The sequence below is a fragment of the Oncorhynchus mykiss genome, chromosome 23 (genome assembly GCF_057628025.1).
Source record: "Oncorhynchus mykiss isolate SJ-2025 chromosome 23, ASM5762802v1, whole genome shotgun sequence".
NCBI lineage: Eukaryota > Metazoa > Chordata > Actinopteri > Salmoniformes > Salmonidae > Oncorhynchus > Oncorhynchus mykiss.
The window spans coordinates 47865183-47886467 of record NC_143044.1 but is presented as its reverse complement, the minus strand read 5'-3'; the positions used below and the strand labels follow the sequence as shown (position 1 = coordinate 47886467).

The 21285-nt window shown below is 41.8% G+C and overlaps 1 protein-coding gene across 1 annotated transcript in view; it reads left to right on the top strand.

Moving 5' to 3' along the window:
* The window catches only part of LOC110503039 (integrin alpha-9), a 160169-nt gene that overhangs the window by 95217 nt on the left and 43667 nt on the right, over window positions 1–21285 (top strand). The window contains exons 16-20 of the mRNA XM_036960871.2: window positions 400–552; window positions 3246–3322; window positions 4229–4376; window positions 16424–16510; window positions 20817–20896. Coding sequence (XP_036816766.2) covers window positions 400–552; window positions 3246–3322; window positions 4229–4376; window positions 16424–16510; window positions 20817–20896 — 545 coding nt within the window. The remainder of the gene's footprint in view (window positions 1–399; window positions 553–3245; window positions 3323–4228; window positions 4377–16423; window positions 16511–20816; window positions 20897–21285) is intronic.

Below are 21285 nucleotides of genomic sequence, written 5' to 3'. Positions count from 1 at the left end.
CTTGGATTAGCTAACACAACGTGCCGTTGGAACACAGGAGTGATGGTTGCTGTTAATGGGCCTCTGTATGCCTATGTAGATATTCCATAAAAAATCTGCCGTTTCCAGCTACAATAGTCATTTACAACATTAACAATGTATTTCTGATCAATTTGATGTTATTTTCTTTTCTTACAAAAACAAGAACATTTCTAAGTGACCACAAACTTTTGAATGGTATTGTACACATATATTTTGTTATATAGTGAGGTGTATACTTGGTATTGAATCGGTCTCGCTTTAGGTGGTCTTAAACACTGGCTCTTTCTCATAACAATCTGAGCATTCAGGATTTGGTTCTGGGTTCCGAAATTACATTGTGCTTGAACTGCCATTTGGTTTCTCTTTGTGTCTCTACAGAAGGACGTGAAAGACGTATTCACAGCCATCACCTTTGAGGTGGCCTACACCCTGGGGAAGCATGTGGTGAACGGTCACCTGGACAAAGACCTGCCTGCTCTTACACCTGTACTGCGCTGGAGGAAAGGAGACAAGATGGCAGCAAAGAATGAGGTAACAGGCTACAGCTGTTGTTGCCTATTATCTAGGTTGAATGAGGTAACAGGCTACAGCTGTTGTTGCCTATTATCTAGGTTGAATGAGGTAACAGGCTACAGCTGTTGTGTTGCATATATCTAGGTTGAATGAGGTAACAGGCTACAGCTGTTGTGTTGCATATACAGTGCCTTGCGAAAGTATTCGGCCCCCTTGAACTTTGCGACCTTTTGCCACATTTCAGGCTTCAAACATAAAGTGTTAAAACTGTATTTTTTTGTGAAGAATCAACAACAAGTGGGACACAATCATGAAGTGGAACGACATTTATTGGATATTTCAAACATTTTTAACAAATCAAAAACTGAAAAATTGGGCGTGCAAAATTATTCAGCCCCCTTAAGTTAATACTTTGTAGCGCCACCTTTTGCTGCGATTACAGCTGTAAGTCGCTTGGGGTGTCTCTATCAGTTTTGCACATCGAGAGACTGAAATTTTTTCCCATTCCTCCTTGCAAAACAGCTCGAGCTCAGTAAAGTTGGATGGAGAGCATTTGTGAACAGCAGTTTTCAGTTCTTTCCACAGATTCTCGATTGGATTCAGGTCTGGACTTTGACTTGGCCATTCTAACACCTGGATATGTTTATTTTTGAACCATTCCATTGTAGATTTTGCTTTATGTTTTGGATCATTGTCTTGTTGGAAGACAAATCTCCGTCCCAGTCTCAGGTCTTTTGCAGACTCCATCAGGTTTTCTTCCAGAATGGTCCTGTATTTGGCTCCATCCATCTTCCCATCAATTTTAACCATCTTCCCTGTCCCTGCTGAAGAAAAGCAGGCCCAAACCATGATGCTGCCACCACCATGTTTGACAGTGGGGATGGTGTGTTCAGCTGTGTTGCTTTTACGCCAAACATAACGTTTTGCATTGTTGCCAAAAAGTTCAATTTTGGTTTCATCTGACCAGAGCACCTTCTTCCACATGTTTGGTGTGTCTCCCAGGTGGCTTGTGGCAAACTTTAACCGACACTTTTTATGGATATCTTTAAGAAATGGCTTTCTTCTTGCCACTCTTCCATAAAGGCCAGATTTGTGCAATATACGACTGATTGTTGTCCTATGGACAGAGTCTTCCACCACAGCTGTAGATCTCTGCAGTTCATCCAGAGTGATCATGGGCCTCTTGGCTGCATCTCTGATTAGTCTTCTCCTTGTATGAGCTGAAAGTTTAGAGGGACGGCCAGGTCTTGGTAGATTTGCAGTGGTCTGATACTCCTTCCATTTCAATAGTATCGCTTGCACAGTGCTCCTTGGGATGTTTAAAGCTTGGGAAATCTTTTTGTATCCAAATCCGGCTTTAAACTTCTTCACAACAGTATCTCGGACCTGCCTGGTGCGTTCCTTGTTCTTCATGATGCTCTCTGCGCTTTTAACGGACCTCTGAGACTATCACAGTGCAGGTGCATTTATACGGAGACTTGATTACACACAGGTGGATTGTATTTATCATCATTAGTCATTTAGTCAACTGGGTAGTTCTTTGATTATCTGTTCAGGAGCTATTGTGGTGCCTATAGCTAAGTTTAATTGTATTTTTTATTTTTTATTTAACCTTCATTTAACTAGGCAAGTCAGTTAAGAACAAATTCTTATTTACAATGATGGCCTACACCAGCCAAACCCGGACGATGTTGGGCCAAATGTGCGCACCCCCCCCCCCCCCCCCCCCCCCCCTGAGGTCTTGCCTGATTTCTTTTGATTTTCCCATGATGTCAAGCAAAGAGGCACTGAGTTTGAAGGTAGGCCTTGACATATATCCACAGGTACATCTCCAATTGACTCAAATGATGTCCATTAGCCTATCAGAAGCTTCTAAAGCCATGACATAATTTTCTGGAATTTTCCAAGCTGTTTAAAGGCACAGTCAACTTAGTGTATGTAAACTTCTGACCAACTGGAATTGTGATATGTTATCTGTCTGTAAGCAATTGTTGGAAAAATTACTTGTGTCATGCACAAAGTAGATGTCCTAACCTACTTGCCAAGACTTTTGTTTGTTAATAAGAAATTTGTGGAGTGGTTGAAAAACGAGTTTCAATGACTCCAACTTAAATGTATGTAAACTTTCGACTTCAACTGTATATATAGGTCGAATGAGGTAACAGCTGTTTTGCCTATATTTAGGTTGAATGAGGTCACAGGCTACAGCTGTTGTGTCGCCTATATGTAGGTTGAAATGTTCTCACACAACATACTATAGTGACAACACCTTGCAATCCTGCTAAGAGTTTTGGTGTAACGACTAAGGTGTTTGGTTGACAGTCGCTGGATTCAGGTTTGAGTCCTGGTTTGATTTACCCCCTGAAGTACTCTCTACTGAGAGTCAATCAGAGTTGAAAGTAAATTATTTTCTAACAGGGACTGAAACATACAGTATATTTAGTTCCGATCAATGTCCTTTATGTTTTAGAAATGTTTTAGGAATCGACCCTCTAACACTGGTACCTGAAAGCAAAGTCTCTTCTTCCTCTGTGTTAGCAGAGGAATGTCTAGAAATGACCTTAAAGAAATAACCTCAGATTATCGTTATGAGGTGGTTTCGGTTACCACCTGGTGTTGCCACCGTGTTTTCTTCTTTCCTTGAGCGGAATTTGGAAGATTTATCAATTTAGTTATTTTTCGATTACTCTCTGTCATGTTTCCTCTTCTAGACATGGTTCGAGAGGAACTGCCTGTCTGATGACTGTGCTGCTGACCTGAGACTCCATGGGAAACTACTGCTTTCTGGGTAAAAAAACACACTCACACTCTGTTCTTCTGTTTGACCACTCACTTGGTTTATATCTATTCGAGTGTATGTTTTGGACGTGTTTAACTATACTTGTCAGGACCAGAAGTCAGCCACAAGTAGTAAATTAACAAAAATGTGATCAACTGGGGATATTTTGTTGGTCCCCACAAAGTCAAATGCTATTTCTAGGGGGTTTAGGGTTATGGTTAGAATTAGGGTTAGGAGTTAGGGTTAGATTTAGGGTTAAGGTTAGGTTTTCGAGTTAAAGTTAGGTTACGGGTTAGGATAGGGGTTAGGAAAAATATGATTTTTTAATGGGACTGAATTGTGTGTCCCCACAAGTTTAGTTGTACAAGATTGTGTGTGTGTGCTAGCACGCGTTCTCTTCTGGCCTCTGCTCACCACTCCGCTATGAAAGGAGACTGAGGTCATGCTGTACACACTGAGGTGTGGGTGTGGTCAGTGGAACTATGATGTGTGCTCATTGGCTCTTGTTGTCATTGGACGCCATCCATGCTTTCTCCATATTTAGTGAGGGAGGTCCTTTTCCTCTTGTTGTATGAATCATTGGCAGTGTGGACCTTTGGAAACCAATAGCTGTTGTAATTCAGTGGTTCACTGGTATTACTACTAGTATAACAGCTTAGTTATATATTACTAGTGTCCTTTGCTTGTGTGTGGAGTGAAAATCTCTCATAACTCCATTGTAGGTCTCATAATGACTTATAACTGAGAGTAATACCTTTAGAAAAGAAAGAAAGCTTCTTCTGAATGTCCATACTATTCTCTACCAGGCTCCATATCCGCCTCCCTCTAGCCTTGGCAAGAGTGAGGAACGTACGGAACGTCTCACAATCTTTTAACTGATTCTGTCCCTATCAAATATTCCATTCCTGCGTCTAGGCTCCACGTGCGGTCCCATCTGGCCCTAGGAGGAGTGAGGAATGTCTCTCTGAACGTGACCATCTCCAATGCAGGGGACGATGCCTACGACACCAACATCTACTTCAACTTCTCCAGAGATGTCTTCTATATCAACTACTGGCAGAAGGTTGGTTGTTGTTCTATTGTTGTAAGTGGGAGCTGTTGTGTGAAAGGTTTCATTGGTTGTTCTGTCTTTTCATTCTGCTGTCTCTTCATGACTATTGTTGTGTATGTTTGTTCACATGTTGAAATGTCGGTTGTTTACATTTTAGGACTCATGTCTAGTGTTTCTTTGGTTAGGGGTTGTTACGGTGATGTTTTGAAATTAATACATTTAGGGAAAGTTGAATTAACAGTTGATCAATGGTTACTGTAGGAAATGGAAGATTCTAGCAATCAGGAGGGAATAACCAGAAAGGGTTACCACAACTGGGTATCCCACAACTGAAAATTCTTTAAAATCTCAGAATTTTGGCTAAGTTTCCAGAATTATACAACTCTAACAAGAGCACAAGACCTAACTAAAATACTCCTCATTCAACAGCACCATTCGCTGAGGCTATGTTTCAACAACACCATTCGCTGAGGCTATGTTTCAACAACACCCATACAAACATAACATATAATACATACTTAATGAGTGTATACTACATACTATTAGTTGATATTAGTATATTGTAAAAAACGGTATCCTATCAGCTGAGCGTCCTAGTGCTTTGCCTGTCTTCCGGAAGTTGATGCTGTTATGCAACCTCTTGCCTGCTTGTTAGCATAACAAATTACTAGCTAGACATTATACGACTTTGGATGTGTTCTTAAATTCAATTTGGAGTTCCGGAGTGCTCTTAGACTGCGCTCTGTGCGCAGCGTTTCGCTCTCGGAGCGTTGAGAGCGCAAACTGGACACTCTGGCAGGAGATTAGGGTTGATTCAAGCATTCTGACCTTACAACGACATTCAAGCACACAAGATGACGTTGTCTAACTTGCTAGCTTCTTCCAGACACAAATGAGAGAACACCTCACTCTGACCATTTTACCCACCCTAGCAGAGCTGGTTATCCAGAGCGTTGTTGAATGTAACTGTGCTGCTGGCAACAATTGAATTATGTTTTTTTTGCCAATGTTTACTGACAATGCTAAGAAGCTAAGAATGACTAAGAATGACAGGAATGATCAAGCCAATAAGCGTTGGTTTTGATAGCATATAGGTTCTATACTGGCAAGCTTGATATATTCGTAGCCAACTAATGTTAGGTAGCTAGCTAACATACCGGTACATACTGCTGTAATGATATGCATGTGGTTCGTACGGATTGTGTGGCTAACAAATTGTCAGCCAACATAACGTGTAAGGTAACTTATTTGAAAAGTCACTACTTTATTACATTGCTCAACATTTTCTTCACATTTGTCATAATTAGTTAAAGCAATGAATTTGTGTCCGCCATTTTCTCCAAATCTGAAAATGATGTGAAGCCATGCCCATTTTTGGAAGAATTGCATTATGGGCCCTAAAAGCACAGAACTAATGTCCACTGCTTGTGTACTTTTGGCAAATGTAGTACAACATCCAGAAACTTTTGGCATGCTAACTACAGTGGGGCAAAAAACTTATTTAGTCAGCCACCAATTGTGCAAGTTATCTCACTTAAAAAGATGAGAGAGGCCTGTAATTTTCATCATAGCTACACTTCAACTATGACAGACAACATGATAATTTTTTTTCCAGAAAATCACATTGTAGGATTTTTAATTAATTTATTTGCAAATTATGGGGGAAAATAAGTATTTGGTCACCTACAAACAAGCAAGATTTCTGGCTCTCACAGACCTGTAACTTCTTCTTTAAGAGGCTCCTCTGTCCTCCACTCGTTACCTGTATTAATGGCACCTGTTTGAACTTGTTATCAGTATAAAAGACACCTGTCCACAACCTCAAACAGTCACACTCCAAACTCCACTATGGCCAAGACCAAAGAGCTGTCAAAGGACACCAGAAACCAAATTGTAGACCTGCACCAGGCTGGGAAGACTGAATCTGCAATAGGTAAGCAGCTTGGTTTGAAGAAATCAACTGTGGGAGCAATTATTAGGAAATGGAAAACATACAAGACCACTGATACTCTCTCTCGATCTGGGGCTCCACGCAAGATCTCACCCCGTGGGGTCAAAATGATCACAACGTTCCCTTGCTTAAGCCAGTACCAGAAACCAAAATATAACTTTTTGGTAAAAACTCAACTTGTCGTGTTTGGATGCAACTCAGCATTCTTTGTACTCCAAAGAACACCATACCTACTGTGAAGCATGGGGGTGGAAACATCATGCTTTGGGGCTGTTTTTCTGCAAAGGGACCAGGACTGATCCGTGTAAAGGAAAGAATGAATGGGGCCATGTATCGTGAGATTTTGAGTGAAAACCTCCTTCCATCAGCAAGGGCATTGAAGATGAAACGTGGCTGGGTCTTTCAGCATGACAATGATCCCAAACACACCGCCCGGGCAACGAAGGAGTGGCTTCGTAAGAAGCATTTCAAGGTCCTGGAGTGGCCTAGCCAGTCTCCAGATCTCAACCCCATAGAAAATCTTTTGAAAGTTCGTGTTGCCCAGCAACAGCCCCAAAACATCACTGCTCTAGAGGAGATATGCATGGAGGAATGGGCCAAAATACCAACAACAGTGTGTGAAAACCTTGTGAAGACTTACAGAAAACGTTTGACCTTTGTCATTGCCAACAAAGGGTATATAACAAAGTATTGAGATAAACTTTTGTTATTGACCAAATACTTATTTTCCACCATAATTTGCAAATAAATTCATAAAAAATCCTACAATGTGATTTTCTGGATTTTTTTTCTCATTTTGTCTGTCATAGTTGATGTGTACCAATGATGAAACTTACAGGCCTCATCTTTTTAAGTGGGAGAACTTGCACAATTGGTGGCTGACTAAATACTTTTTTGCCCCACTGTATATCCATACTATGACCAATAAGCATACTATATACTCAATTTATATCACAAATAGTATGGTTAGTGCGGTAATAGTATGGTTAGTGAGTATTCAAACACAGCTTATACGTTATGACGTGAAACGTATTTGAGACAGTATTTTCCAGCATTCACCTTATATCCACCATATATCTGATTGTGAACCTCCACATTTAAGCCCAGACTTTTTCCCCGAAACTGTAACTGTAAATGTGTTTCCCAGAAGAGGGGGAGGGCGTTGGCTCTAGGCTAGAGGTTAGGTTAGTGTGCTGTCTGTCTGTCTGCTCTCTGACAATTGTTGTTACATAGGATAACAGCAGACAGACCTAGTCAGACCTGAGTAAGATGCCATGTTTCTCTAGCCAATGCTTTCTCTACACCAATCCAATTACTTTTAATTCCATGATGGGGAGTGTGAAACTGTATGAAAGGGTAGTGTGCACATGTATGGAAGGGAAGTGTGCATGTGAATGGAAGGTGAGTGGAGAATGGGGACACAGCCTCAGTTTTTGTAAGGCCAGCAGAACAGACCTAATCATACCGGGGAGAGATGCCATGTCAGTCAAAGCTTAGGAAAGAGGGAGGGCAGGAGGGAGGGAGATGAATGGACATTGAATATAAATTCAATCTAATATGCACAATAATATTTGACCTAAAATATTGCAAAAATAATATTTTAAGGGTTTTCGTTTCACCTGGCTAATTGAATGAACTATTAACTTCAGGTTTAGTATTGGTTTACCTCCTGTAACAGACTCTTTCTTTGTCTGGGAAGCTAATAGGTTGAGGTAGTCTGTTTAAGTGTGTAGAATACAGTATGCTAGTATGGGTATTCCAACACAGCTTATGTTTCCTACAGTCGTCAGACCAAGGCTGTTGCTGTGTGTGAGACTCCTCCTGACCTGGGTTTAAATACCTTTGAACTGATCTCAAATACTTTATAATATATAATGTATATTAGCTCTACTTGATTGAGCTTGCCTGTTGCAATGGAGCCAATGGAACAGTCCATAAAGTGCAAACCCCACAACACCTGGCACTCAAGGCAAAGTATTTTAAATATTTTAAATAATATTTGAACGCAGGTCTGGCTGTGAGAGACTCCTGTGTCCTCTTTTAATAATGTTCCCTTCCTGTCTGTGACTTCCTGGTCCCGCTGATCTCTCTAACTATCAGCTTCTTAAACAAAAAGTATCTCAACCTAGCAGCTTCTTAAACTTCTTCGGGATCGGTGTCCCATCCATGGGACGGTTGAGCTAACGTAGGCTAATGCGATCAGCATGAAGTTGTAAGTAGGAAGAAAATTTCCACGGATATATCTGATATTGACGGAAAGCTTAAATTATTGTTAATCTAACTGCACCGTCCAATTCACAGTAGCTATTACAGTGAAAGAATATCATGCTATTGTTTGAGGAGAGTGCAACATTTTGAACATGAAAAGTTGTTAATAAACAAATTAGGCAAATCTGTGCAATCTTGATCCAAAATTTGAACAGAAATTCATTGGATCAGTCTAAAACTTTGCACGTACACTGCTGCCATCTAGTGGCCAATATCAAAATTGCACCTGGGCTCGAATAATAAATTATGGCCTTTCTCTCATCAAAGATTATGGTACAAAAAACATACAAAATAAAGTTTTTTTTTTCTTTTTTGTATTATCTTTTACCAGATCTATTGTGTTATATTCTCCTACATTAATTTCACATTTCCACAAACTTCAAAGTTGCCTTTCAAATGGTGCCAAGAATACGCATATCCTTGCCTGAGCTACAGGCAGTTCGATTTGGGTATGTTATTTTTAGAAGAAAATTGAAAAAAGGTGCAGAGATTAATGAGTATTTACTACATACTATATACTTTTTGTTAATTTTAGAATACTGTAAATGAACAATATCCTTTCAGTTAAGCATACAAGCTCTCCGTCTGTCTACTGGAAGTTGATACTGTTGCTATGCAAATTCTTGCTAGCTAGTTAGCATAACAAATTACTAGGTAGACATTTTACGACTTTGTGTGTGTTGTTAAATTCATTATGAAGTGCCAGAGTGCACTTGTGAATTCAGAGCATTTTCAGATTGTCCGTTTGTAAATTCAGAGCGTTTCGCTATCGGAGCGCACACTGGACGCTCGGGCCGAGGAGTAGGGTTGATTTGAGCGTTCTGACCTTACAACGGCAGTCAAGCACCCAAGCTAACGTTGGCTAGCTTGCTAGCTACTTCCAGACACAAATGAGACCACTCTTACAATTTTACTCACCCTAGAGCTGTTAGCACTTTTCATGTTATCCAGAGAGTTGGTGACTGTAACTGTGCTGCTGGCAACAATTTAATTACGTTTTTTTTGCCGACGTTTACTGACACCGGCCATATTCAACGGGTGTTGAGCGCTCGTGAATTCATTCATCGGAGTGTACCAGAGCGCAGAATAGAGTCCTCTGAAATCGGAATAGATAGCCAGAGCGAATTTACGAAAGCACCCAAATGTCCATTGAGAACACCCAACAACTATACCATTTAGCTAAGCTAATAATTATGGAAATAATCAAGTCAATTAACATTGGGTAGTAAGATAGCCTATAGTTAATATACTGGCAAGTTTGATGTATACGTAGCCAACTAACGTTAGGTAGCTAGCTAACAACATACCGGTACATACTGCTGTAATGATATGCGATGTGGTTCGTAAGCTAATAAATTGTCAGCCAACATAATTTTATTACATTGCTCAACATTTTCTCCATGTTTGTCATAATTAGTTAAAGCAATGAATTTGTATCTGCTCTCGTTGTACTTCGGCTGCATATTTTCCGCCATTTTCTTCAAATCTGAAAATGATGTGAAGCCACGCCCATTTCCTGAAGAATTGCCCTAAATAACGGAAATAGTGTCCTCTGCATGTATACTTCATATTTTGCCGAATTTAGTACGACAACCGGGAACTTATGGGTTACTAACGACATACATACTATGACCAATAATTATACTATATACTCAATTCACATCACAAATAGTATGGTTAGTGTGAGTATTCAAACACAGTTATTGACTTTTGTAATTGCTTCTGCCTGCTGGTAGAATTCAGAGGTGTTTATGTGACCTCTCTCTGCTCTGCTAAGGTTCTGTTAGGGTCAGCTCCCGCTCCTCCTCTGAGGCTCTTTCTCACTCTGTGTGTGCCTGTGTGTGCGCTGTGTGTGGAGCTGAGTGTGAACTCCCGTTCCCCCCGATTTTAAGAGTGGTGGTCTGGTTATCTCTCTGTTGTTCTTGCAACCAGAGCCATCTGAAAACCAGGGAGGTGAATTAGTTTCAGAAGCTCATCTCACTCCTCAGAGTGGGGTTGGCACTTTTATGACTATACTCTTGGTTCCATTGCACCAGGCAAGCACAATTAAGCCCAGCGGAAGTATTATACATTTTTTCAAATAGTATTTGAATGTAGGTCTGTTGTCACACTGCCACACACAGACGCACAGGAGCCTGGGTTATGAGGTGGAGGTTGGTGGTGGGCTTATTTGTACTTTTTTTGTGGGAGCACAGGGTTTGTGTTTTGGAGTCTTATGTTCATCATGACAGGTCCGGGGTTTGTGATGGTCAGAACCTCTGCTACAGGCTGTTGTGGTCAAGTAAGAATTAAACAAACGCCTATAGCAGAGGTTCTGGCTATAAACATTGTGTGGGACCAGGCTGGTGTGGTACTGGTTTGAGGACATGTAACCAGAGCAATGTTGTGATTTAGAGAACCATTTCTGCCAAGTCCTGCTGTGGCAAGCTCATATCAAAGTCTAAATACAGAAAGTTTTTTAACTGAACTAAAGACACAGAAGAAAAACACTCAATCCTTAGCCAATTAGAGTCTTTGGCATGAATTTTAAACATTTATTTATTTAACCTTTATTTAACTAGGCAAGTCAGTTGAGAACAAATTCTTATTTACAATGACGGCCTACCAAAAGGCAAAAGGCCTCCTGCGGGGACTGGGCCTGGGATTAAACATTTAAAATCAAATAAAAATATAGGACAAAAGACACATCGCGACAAGAGACACCACAACATTACATTAACAGAGACATGACAACATGGTAGCAACACAACATGGTAGCAGCACAAAACATGGCACAGACAACAGCACAAAGGGCAGAAGGTAGAGACAACAATATATCACGCAAAGCAGCCACAACTGTCAGTAAGAGTGTCCATGACTGTGTCTTTGAATGAAGAGATAAAACTGTCCAGTTTGAGTGTTTGTTGCAGCTCGTTCCAGTCGCTAGCTGCAGCAAACTGAAAATAGAAGCGACTCAGGGATATGTGTGGTTTGGGGATACAGTAATGAGAAAGACATGGGGGGAAAACACCCGTGAAATATTGAGAGAGAGCGATGAACAAACAGACAGTAGTCCTCTATTCCCTAGTCTCCCCACAGATAAAGGAAAGCTCTGCTCTGATATCTCTCAAGGCCCTGCCAGGTGGGTGATGAAATCAATTCAAAGTGCCTTATTGGCATGGGAAACATATGTTTACATTGCCAAAGCAAGTGAAATAAACAGATAAATATAGGTTGTATTTACGGTGTTGTTTGTGCTCCTCTGGGTGCCCTTTTGTCATAGCAACGGGCCACACATCTTGCTGCTCTGATTGCACATTGTGGTATTTCGCCTAACATATATAGGAATTTATCAATGTTGGATTTTTTTTCAAATTCTTTGTGGTTCTGTGTGATCTGTAGAAAATATGTCTCTAATGTGGTCAAACATTTGGTAGGAAGTGCAGCTCAGTTTCCTGTCTTCTCTTGAGAGCCAGGTCTGCCTATGGTGGCCTCTCTCAATAGCAAGGCTATGCTCACTGAATATGTACATACTAAGGGCACAGCCCCACCCTAACCCCCACCCCACCCGGACCTGGAGCTGTGGAACTGCTGAGTAAGGAGAGCAGGGTGTCGAAGGAGGAGGGGAGGCAGGACGATAGGTGTGTGGAGTGATTTTCTGTTTCCTCGTCAATGTGCCAGCAGAGCAGGGAAATCCTAATGACTGGTAATGGTTGGTAGGTGCTATGGCAAGACGAGGAGGACGAGGAGGAGGAGAATTTGTAATAGTGATAGTTGTATGTATTTGTTTTCCCTCATAATTATGTGAGCAGAGGGAGAGGTAAGATGCAGCATATAGTATCTTTAATCTCCCTGGTAAATATGCAGCATATCCAGGAGTTACGAGTCTAGGTAAAATCCACATGACATTAGATATCACTGTAGTTCCCTATTGAATACTGTAACCAGGTCACTCCATATTGAATACTGTAACCAGGTCACTCCCTATTGAATACTGTAACCAGGTCACTCCCGATTGAATATGTCTCATCCCCCCCCACACACATCATGTCTCACCCCCCCCACACACATCATGTCTCACCCCCCCCCCACACACACACATCATGTCTCACCCCCCACCCACACACACATCATGTCTCACCCCCCACCCACACACATCATGTCTCACCCTCCACCCACACACATCATGTCTCACCCCCCACCCACACACATCATGTCTCACCCCCCACCTACACACATCATGTCTCACCCCCCACCCACACACTATGTCTCACCCCCCACACACACACTGTCTCACCCCCCACACACACACATCATGTTCCACCCCCCACACACACACATCATGTCTCACACCCCACACACACACATCATGTCTCACACCCCACACACACATCATGTCTCACCCCCCACACACACATCATGTCTCACCCCCCACACACACATCATGTCTCACCCCCCACACACACACATCATGTCTCACCCCCCACCCACACACATCATGTCTCACCCCCCCACACACATGTCTCCACCCCCCCATACACACATAATGTCTCCACCCCCCCGCACACACACGTCTCCACCCCCCCGCACACACATCATGTCTCACCCCCCGCACACACACTGTCTCACCCCCCGCACACACACCATGTCTCACCCCCCCCGCACACACCCACACACATCATGTCTCACCCCCCACCCACACACACATCATGTCTAACCCCCCACCCACACACACATCATGTCTCACCCCCCCACCCACACACATCATGTCTCACCCCCCACCCACACATCACGTCTCACCCCCGCACACCCCCCCCCCACCCACACACACACACATGCCCCCCCCACACACGCACATACAATGTGTATTTATTTATTTATTTATTTAACCTTTATTTAACCAGGAAGTCCAGTTGAGAAAAAGTTCTCATTTACAACTGCGACCTGGACAAGATGAAGCAAAGCAGTGCAACAACAACAACAACACAGAGTTACACATAAACAAACGTACAGTCTATAACACAATAGAAAAATCTATGTACAGTGAGTGCAAATGTAGAAGAGTATGGAGGTAAAGCAGTAAATAGGCCGTAGAGGCAAAATAATTCTAACTTAGCAATAACACTGGAGTGATAGATGTGCAGATGATGATGTGCAAGTAGAGATACTGGGGTGCAAAGGAGCAATAGGAAAAGTAATAATACGTGGATGAGGTAGGTGGGTGGGCTATTTACAGATGGGCTGTGTACAGGTACAGTGATCGGTAAGCTGCTCTGACAGCTGATCCTTAAAGTTAGAGAGGGAGATATGAGTCTCCAGCTTCAGTGATTTTTGCAATTCGTTCCAGTCATTGGCAGCAGAAAACTGGAAGGAAAGGCGGCCAATGGAAGAGTTGGCTTTGGGGATGACCAGTGAAATGTCACAATATATACAGTTGAAGTCGGAAGTTTACATACACCTTAACCAAATACATTAACTCAATTTTTCACAATTCCTGACATTTAATCCTAGTAAAAATTCCCTGTCTTAGGTCAGTTAGGATCACCACGTTATTTTAAGAATGGAAAATGTCAGAATAATAGTAGAGAATGATTTCTTTCATCATATTCCCAGTGGGTCAGAAGTTTACATACATTCAATTAGTATTTGGAAGCATTGCCTTTAAATTGTTTAACTTGGGTCAAATGTTTCGGGTAGCCTTCCACAAGCTTCCCACAATAAGTTGGGTGAATTTTGTCCCATTCCTCCTGACAGAGCTGGTGTAACTGTGTCAGGTTTGTAGGCCTCTGTGCTTTACTATCATTAAATTGAAGACTTCGTTTTTATCCTCTGTAATTAGTATTACAAGATCAAACTGATTAATCATGTAACTGTAATTAACTAGGAAGTCGGGGCACCAAGGAAAATATTCAGATTGCAAAGTTATAATTTCCTAATATAACATTTCAGATATTTCCATATCAGATCAATCGTCTTCTGATTAATGAATGATTTATTTTACCTCACGTTAGTCTCATTCCAAACGTTGTAAATTGTTGGTTATCTGCATGAACACAGTCTTCACTATCAGTCATCCATACATCAATTGTCTTAAAACATGTATTTATTAACTAACTAAACAATCACAGAAGTGCACACACAAACAAACAAAGTAAGGGCCTGTCCCAGGATGTCCGACCCTAACTGGGCTCATGGGCGGTCCTCTGATTTAGTTAAACTCAAAAGGGAATTGGAGGTTCCTTCATTAAACAGTCTAAAATCACATTACACAATTTTACAAACAGTATCATCTTCACTCATTCATCTTGTACAACAATTCGATGTAAACCTCATATCTGAGGCTATTTTATAAACAGCGTTATGGTAATGTGGCCGCACCGTCTCCCAAGAGCCTCACTAAAATGTAACAAACGGACCAGTTTGTAGCTGGATTCCTCACAGATCTTTTATACCTTCTCCAGAACATGCATGTTGTTCGGACCTCAAGTTCTGTGAGGTGGAAGACATTCCTTTGTTCTCTATGAAAATTAACTCTGTGTGGCCATGAGGAGATTCTCTCCTCAGGAATTTACGACCTCTCTCTGACCACAGCAGTCTGGTTGTAGGAGCAGAGAGTGGGGGATAGTGCTCGCTGTACCCAAAGAGGGCAACGTCATGACAATACCATTGTTTGTACAGATGAACGTGGTACCTTCAGACGTTTCAAAATTGCTCCCAAGGATGAACCAGACTTGTGGAGGTCTACAATTTTTTTTCTGAGGTCTTGGCTGATTTATTCTGATTTTCCCATGATGCCAAGCGAAGAGGCACTGAGTTTGAACGTAGGCCTTGAATTGCAGGTAGGCCTTGAATCTCCAATTGAATCAAATGATGTCAATTAGCCTATCAGAAGCTTCTAAAGCTGTTTAAAGGCACAGTCAACTTAGTGTATGTAAACTTCTGACCCACTGGAATTGTGATACAGTGAATTATAAGTGAAATTATCTGTCTGTAAGCAATTGTTGGAAAAATTACTTGTCATGCACAAAGTCGATGTCCTAACCGACTTGCCAAAACTATAGTTTGTTAACAAGACATTTGTGGAGTGGTTGAAAAACGGGTTTTAATGACTACAGCCTAAGTGTATGAAAGCTTCCAACTTCAACTGTATATGTAATGTCTCCACACACACACACGTATCCCCTCCCCGCACACACACACACATTGTCCCGCCCTATACACACACACACAGAAACAGCAGACCCTTAGTGAACTCAAACTGTTTGGTTTCTTCCTCCTCTCAGGGTTAGTGTTTACACACACCATTTGGGACACAGAGTGTGTTCACTGGACATAGAGGTTGTCCTCCCTATTACTGTCCTGTCCTACAGAGATCTTTTTTTATATTTTTGTACTGTAGTGTTTTCCTTTCTGATTCATGGAAGTCATTGTATATTATTCCATCATCTAAAGACCATCGCCCAAGAACTGCCACATCCCTCCCTACTGTACATTGGTTTTGTTCAATTGTTGTTTTTGTTTTTTTGTGTCTTTGAGATTCTACTTGTAATGAAAAGCGCTATGTAGAATACATGTAGTGTTATTACTATTATTATTATTATTAGTAGTAGTACCTGCGTTGTGAACAAGATTTAAACTGGGTCATCATGAAGTAAATATGACACTTTCCTTAACTCATCTCTAGTCAGTAAACTGTATACAACTGTATTGTGATGCCATACTCTATCAACAATGTTCATTGTTAAATTTCTCTTGGATCCCCTCTCACTGCTTCCACCATGGTTCTCTCTCTCTCTCTCCCCCGTCCCTCTGTCTCTCTCTCTCCCCCGTCCCTTCCTCCATGTTTGTTTCTCTATTCAAGGAAGAGAAGGGTATTTCCTGTGGTCTTGTTGATTTAGACTTCCTCCAATGCAGCGTGGGGTTTCCCTTCATGAGAGTAAAGACTAAGGTATGGCTCCTACCGGTCATGGTAGAATGTTTATAAATATCTGACTAAGGTATGGCTCCTAACGGTCATGGCAGAATGTGTCTAAATATCTGACTAAGGTACGGCTCCTAACGGTCATGGCAGAATGTGTCTAAATATCTAACTAAGGTATGGCTCCTAACGGTCATGGCAGAATGTTTCTAAGTATCTGACTACGGTATGGCTCCTAGCGGTCATGGCAGAATGTTTCTAAGTATCTGACTAAGGTATGGCTCCTAACGGTCATGGCAGAATGTTTCTAAATATCTAACTAAGGTATGGCTCCTAACGGTCATGGCAGAATGTTTCTAAATATCTGACAACGGTATGGCTCCTACCGGTCATGGCAGAATGTTTCTAAATATCTAACTAAGGTATGGCTCCTAACGGTCATGGCAGAATGTGTCTAAATATCTGACTAAGGTATGGCTCCTAACGGTCATGGCAGAATGTTTCTAAATATCTAACTAAGGTATGGCTCCTAACGGTCATGGCAGAATGTTTCTAAATATCTAACTAAGGTATGGCTCCTAACGGTCATGGCAGAATGTTTCTAAATATCTGACAACGGTATGGCTCCTACCGGTCATGGCAGAATGTTTCTAAATATCTGACAACGGTATGGCTCCTAACGGTCATGGCAGAATGTTTCTAAGTATCTGACTAAGGTATGGCTCCTACCGGTCATGGCAGAATGTTTCTAAATATCTGACAACGGTATGGCTCCTAACGGTCATGGCAGAATGTTTCTAAGTATCTGACTAAGGTATGGCTCCTAACGGTCATGGCAGAATGTTTCTAAATATCTAACTAAGGTATGGCTCCTAACGGTCATGGCAGAATGTTTCTAAGTATCTGACTAAGGTATGGCTCCTAACGGTCATGGCAGAATGTTTCTAAGTATCTGACTAAGGTATGGCTCCTAACGGTCATGGCAGAATGTTTCTAAATATCTGACTAAGGTATGGCTCCTAACGGTCATGGCAGAATGTTTATAAATATCTAACTACGGTATGGCTCCTAACGGTCATGGCAGAATCCTTATAAATAGATTACATGTTTTGTTGTTTCTACATTAACACTGAGTTGACAAAACATAAGGAACACCTTCCTTACATTGAGTCACACCCCCTTTTGCCCAGAACAGCCTCAACTCTTTGGGACATGGACTCTACAAGGTGTCGAAAGCGCTCCACAGGGATGCTGGCCCATGTTGACTCCAATATTTCCAACAGTTGTGTTAAGTTGGCTGGATGTCCTTTGGGTGGTGGAGCATTCTTGGTACACACAGGAAACTTTTGAGTGTGAAAAACCCAGCAGCGTTGTAGTTCTTGGCACTCTCAAACCAGTGCTTGTGGCACCTACTACCATATCCCGTTCAAAGGCACTTAAATATTTTGTATTGCTTATTCACCCTCTGAATGGCACACATCAAATCACATTTTATTGATCACATGCTTAGCAGATGTTAATGCGAGTTTATTGAAATGCTTGTGCTTTTAGTTCCGACAGTGCAGTAATATCTAACAAGTAATCTAACAATTCCCCAACAACTGCCTTATACACACAGATCTAAAGCGGTGAATGAGAATACTGTATGTACATGTAAATATATGGATGAGCGGCATAGGCATGGTGCAATAGATGGTATAATGTACAGTATATACATATGAGATGAGTAATGTGAGATATGTTAACATTATTAAAGTGGCATTGTTTAAAGTGACTAGTGATCCATTTATTACAGTGTTCAGTGATATGAGTCTCTATGTAGGCAGCAGCCTCTCTGAGTTAGTGATTGCTGTTTAGCAGTCTGATGGCCTTGAGATAGAAGCTGTTTTTCAGTCTCTCGGTCCCATCTTTGATGACCACCTGGTGGCGGTGGAGGTGATATGATTCTTGACTAGTCTCTCAAAGCACTTCATGATGACAGAAGTGAGTGCTACAGGGCGGTAGTCATTTAGTTCAGTTATCTTTACCTTCTTGGGTACAGGAACAATGGCGGCCATCTTGAAGCCTTTGGGGACAGCGGATTGGGATAGGGAGCGATTGAATATGTCCGTAAACACACCAGCCAGCTGGTATGCGTATGCTCTGAGGATGCGGCTAGGGATGCCGTCTGGGCTAGCAGCCTGGCAAGGGTTAACAAGTTTAAATGTCTAACTCACATCGGCCACGGAGAAGGAGAGGGGGGTGGGGGGGTGGGGTGCAGTCCTTGTTTGCAGCCCGCCGTGGTGGCACTGTATTATCCTCAAAGCGGGCAACGAAGGTGTTTAGTTTGTCTGGAAGTAGATGTCGGTGTCCTTAACGTGGCTGGTTTTCTTTTTATAGTTCTTGATTTCCTAGAGACCCTGCCACATATGTCTCGTGTCTGAGCCATTGGAATGCGACTCCACTTTGTCCCTATACTGACATTTAGCTTGTTTGATTGCCTTGCAGAGGGAAAAACTACACTGTTTATTTTCGGCCATATTCCCAGTCCTCTTTCCATGGTTAAATGCGGTGGTTCGCACTTTCAGTTTTGCGCGAATTCCGCCATCCATCCACAGTTTCTGGTTAGGGTAGGTTTTAATAGTCACATCTCCAATGCACTTCCTTTTAAACTTACTCACGGAGTCAGCGTATAGATTGATGTTATTCTCTGAGGCTGCTCGGAATATTTCCCAGTCCATGTGATCAAAACAATCTTGAAGTGTAGATTCCGATTGGTCAAACCAGCGTTGAATGGTTCTAGTCACGGGTACATCCTGTTTGAGTTTCTGCCTAGAAGACGGTAGGAGCAAGATGGAGTCGTGGTCGGATTTGCCAAAGGGAGGGCGAGGGAGGGCCGTGTATGCATCACAGAAGTTAGAGTAGCAGTGATTGAGTGTACAAGGCAGTTAACCTGCTGTTCCTAGGCCATCATTGTAAATAAGAATTTGTTCTTAACTGAAGTGCCTAGTTAAAGAAAGAATAAATACAAATTAAATAAATAAATATTGCCCATGTTAGTGCTGCAATCAATATGCTGATAGAATTTATGTAGCATTGTTCCCAGCTACAGTACATGCAGCCTCAGGATATATTTCCAGTTTACATAGTGCAGTGTCCAGTGAAGTTCTTTGAGGGCCGTCGTGGTGTCTGCTTGAGGGGGTATACACACAGCTGTGAAAATAACTGACAAAAATTATCTTGGAGATAATATGGCCGGCATTTGATTGTAAATCATTTTAGGTCGGGTGAGCAGAAGGACTTGAGTTCCTGTATGTTGTTGTGAGTACACCATGAGTTGGTACTCATGAAGCATACACCCCCGCCCTTCTTCCCAGAGAGGTGTTTATCTCTGTTGGCGCGACACATGAAGAAGCCCGATGGCTGACCCGAATCCTACAATGTATCCCGAGAGAGCCATTTTTCCGTGAAACAGAGAATTCTACAGTCTCTGATGTCTCTCTGGAAAGCAACCCTTGCTATAATTCGTCTACCTTGTTGTCAAGAGACTGGACATTGGCTAGTAGTATACTCAGAAGCGGTGGGCGGTGTGCACGCCAACGGAGCCTGACCAGGAAGCCACACCGTCTGCCTCTTCTGCGGCGATGTTGTCGGCTTCTGGAATTAGATCCACTGTCCTGGGTGGTGGTCTGAACAAAGGATCTGCTATACACAATCCATGTCTCAATTGGCTTAAAAATCCTTCTTTAACCTGTCTCCTCCCCTTCATCTACACTGATTGAAGTGGATTTAACAGGTGACATTAATAAGGGGTCATAGTTTCACCTGGATTCACCTGGTCAGTCTGTCATGGAAATATCTTGTGTTCCTATGTGTTTTACACTCAAGTCTTCTAATACCAACCATACCATTCAATGTCTAGTTTTCATCGTTATCCATGCATAACATTTACTTTATCAAGAGCACAGATTAAGGCAACTGTCTTAAACATGATCACAGAATATTTACATATAAATGTTTTACAGTCAGTGTGTAGTTCAGACATAAATGTCTTTCCATACCAACCATGTAGAATCTAGTTATAACCTCAAATGCAACAGGATGGCGTACTATACCCTTCTGGTATTGACTGAAGTTAATGGGCCATGATGTGAATAGACTGTATATAGGAAAACAGGATGGAGTAGCCTACAGTACAGTACCCACTGACTGCCTGCTTGCCTGACTGACTGACTGCCAATATATCCTGGAGAGCCTGAAAAGCAAACAAATGATTTTGACGGCTACTTTATGTACATCATGTTATTTAACTAAAAGCTTTCCCCAACACTCCTCCTCTTTCCTTGTCTTTCCTCAGTATCATCTTGCAGTGATCTTCGACACAAGTCGGCTTTCAGGGGAAAATGAGACATTGCAGTTTTTAGTTCATGCAAAAAGGTACGTTGTGACGTTATAAATGTAATACAAGAGAATGTTTTAGTGCAAGGTAAGCCTAAACCCAGACCATTTGTTGGTAATGAGAAGATGTATACACACTACATAGACTGGTAAAATATCTACCTTTAATTTGTACGCGTTGCTAATCATGTCAGGTACTCCGATTAAAAGTCCTCCACACAGACACAATTACAGGTTTGATTGGTACCCTTTCTAATCATGTCAGGTACTCAGTCGGGTGGAAGTCGATTCTGTTTGCTCACATTATTGTGTGTAATTGCATTTGCCTTGGACCTACACACTGTATGTACACAACTGACATCATTGTCTAACCACTGGAAGTGCATGTCTTGTATGTTTGCCACTGAGCAGAAAGCAGTTAGTTTGGC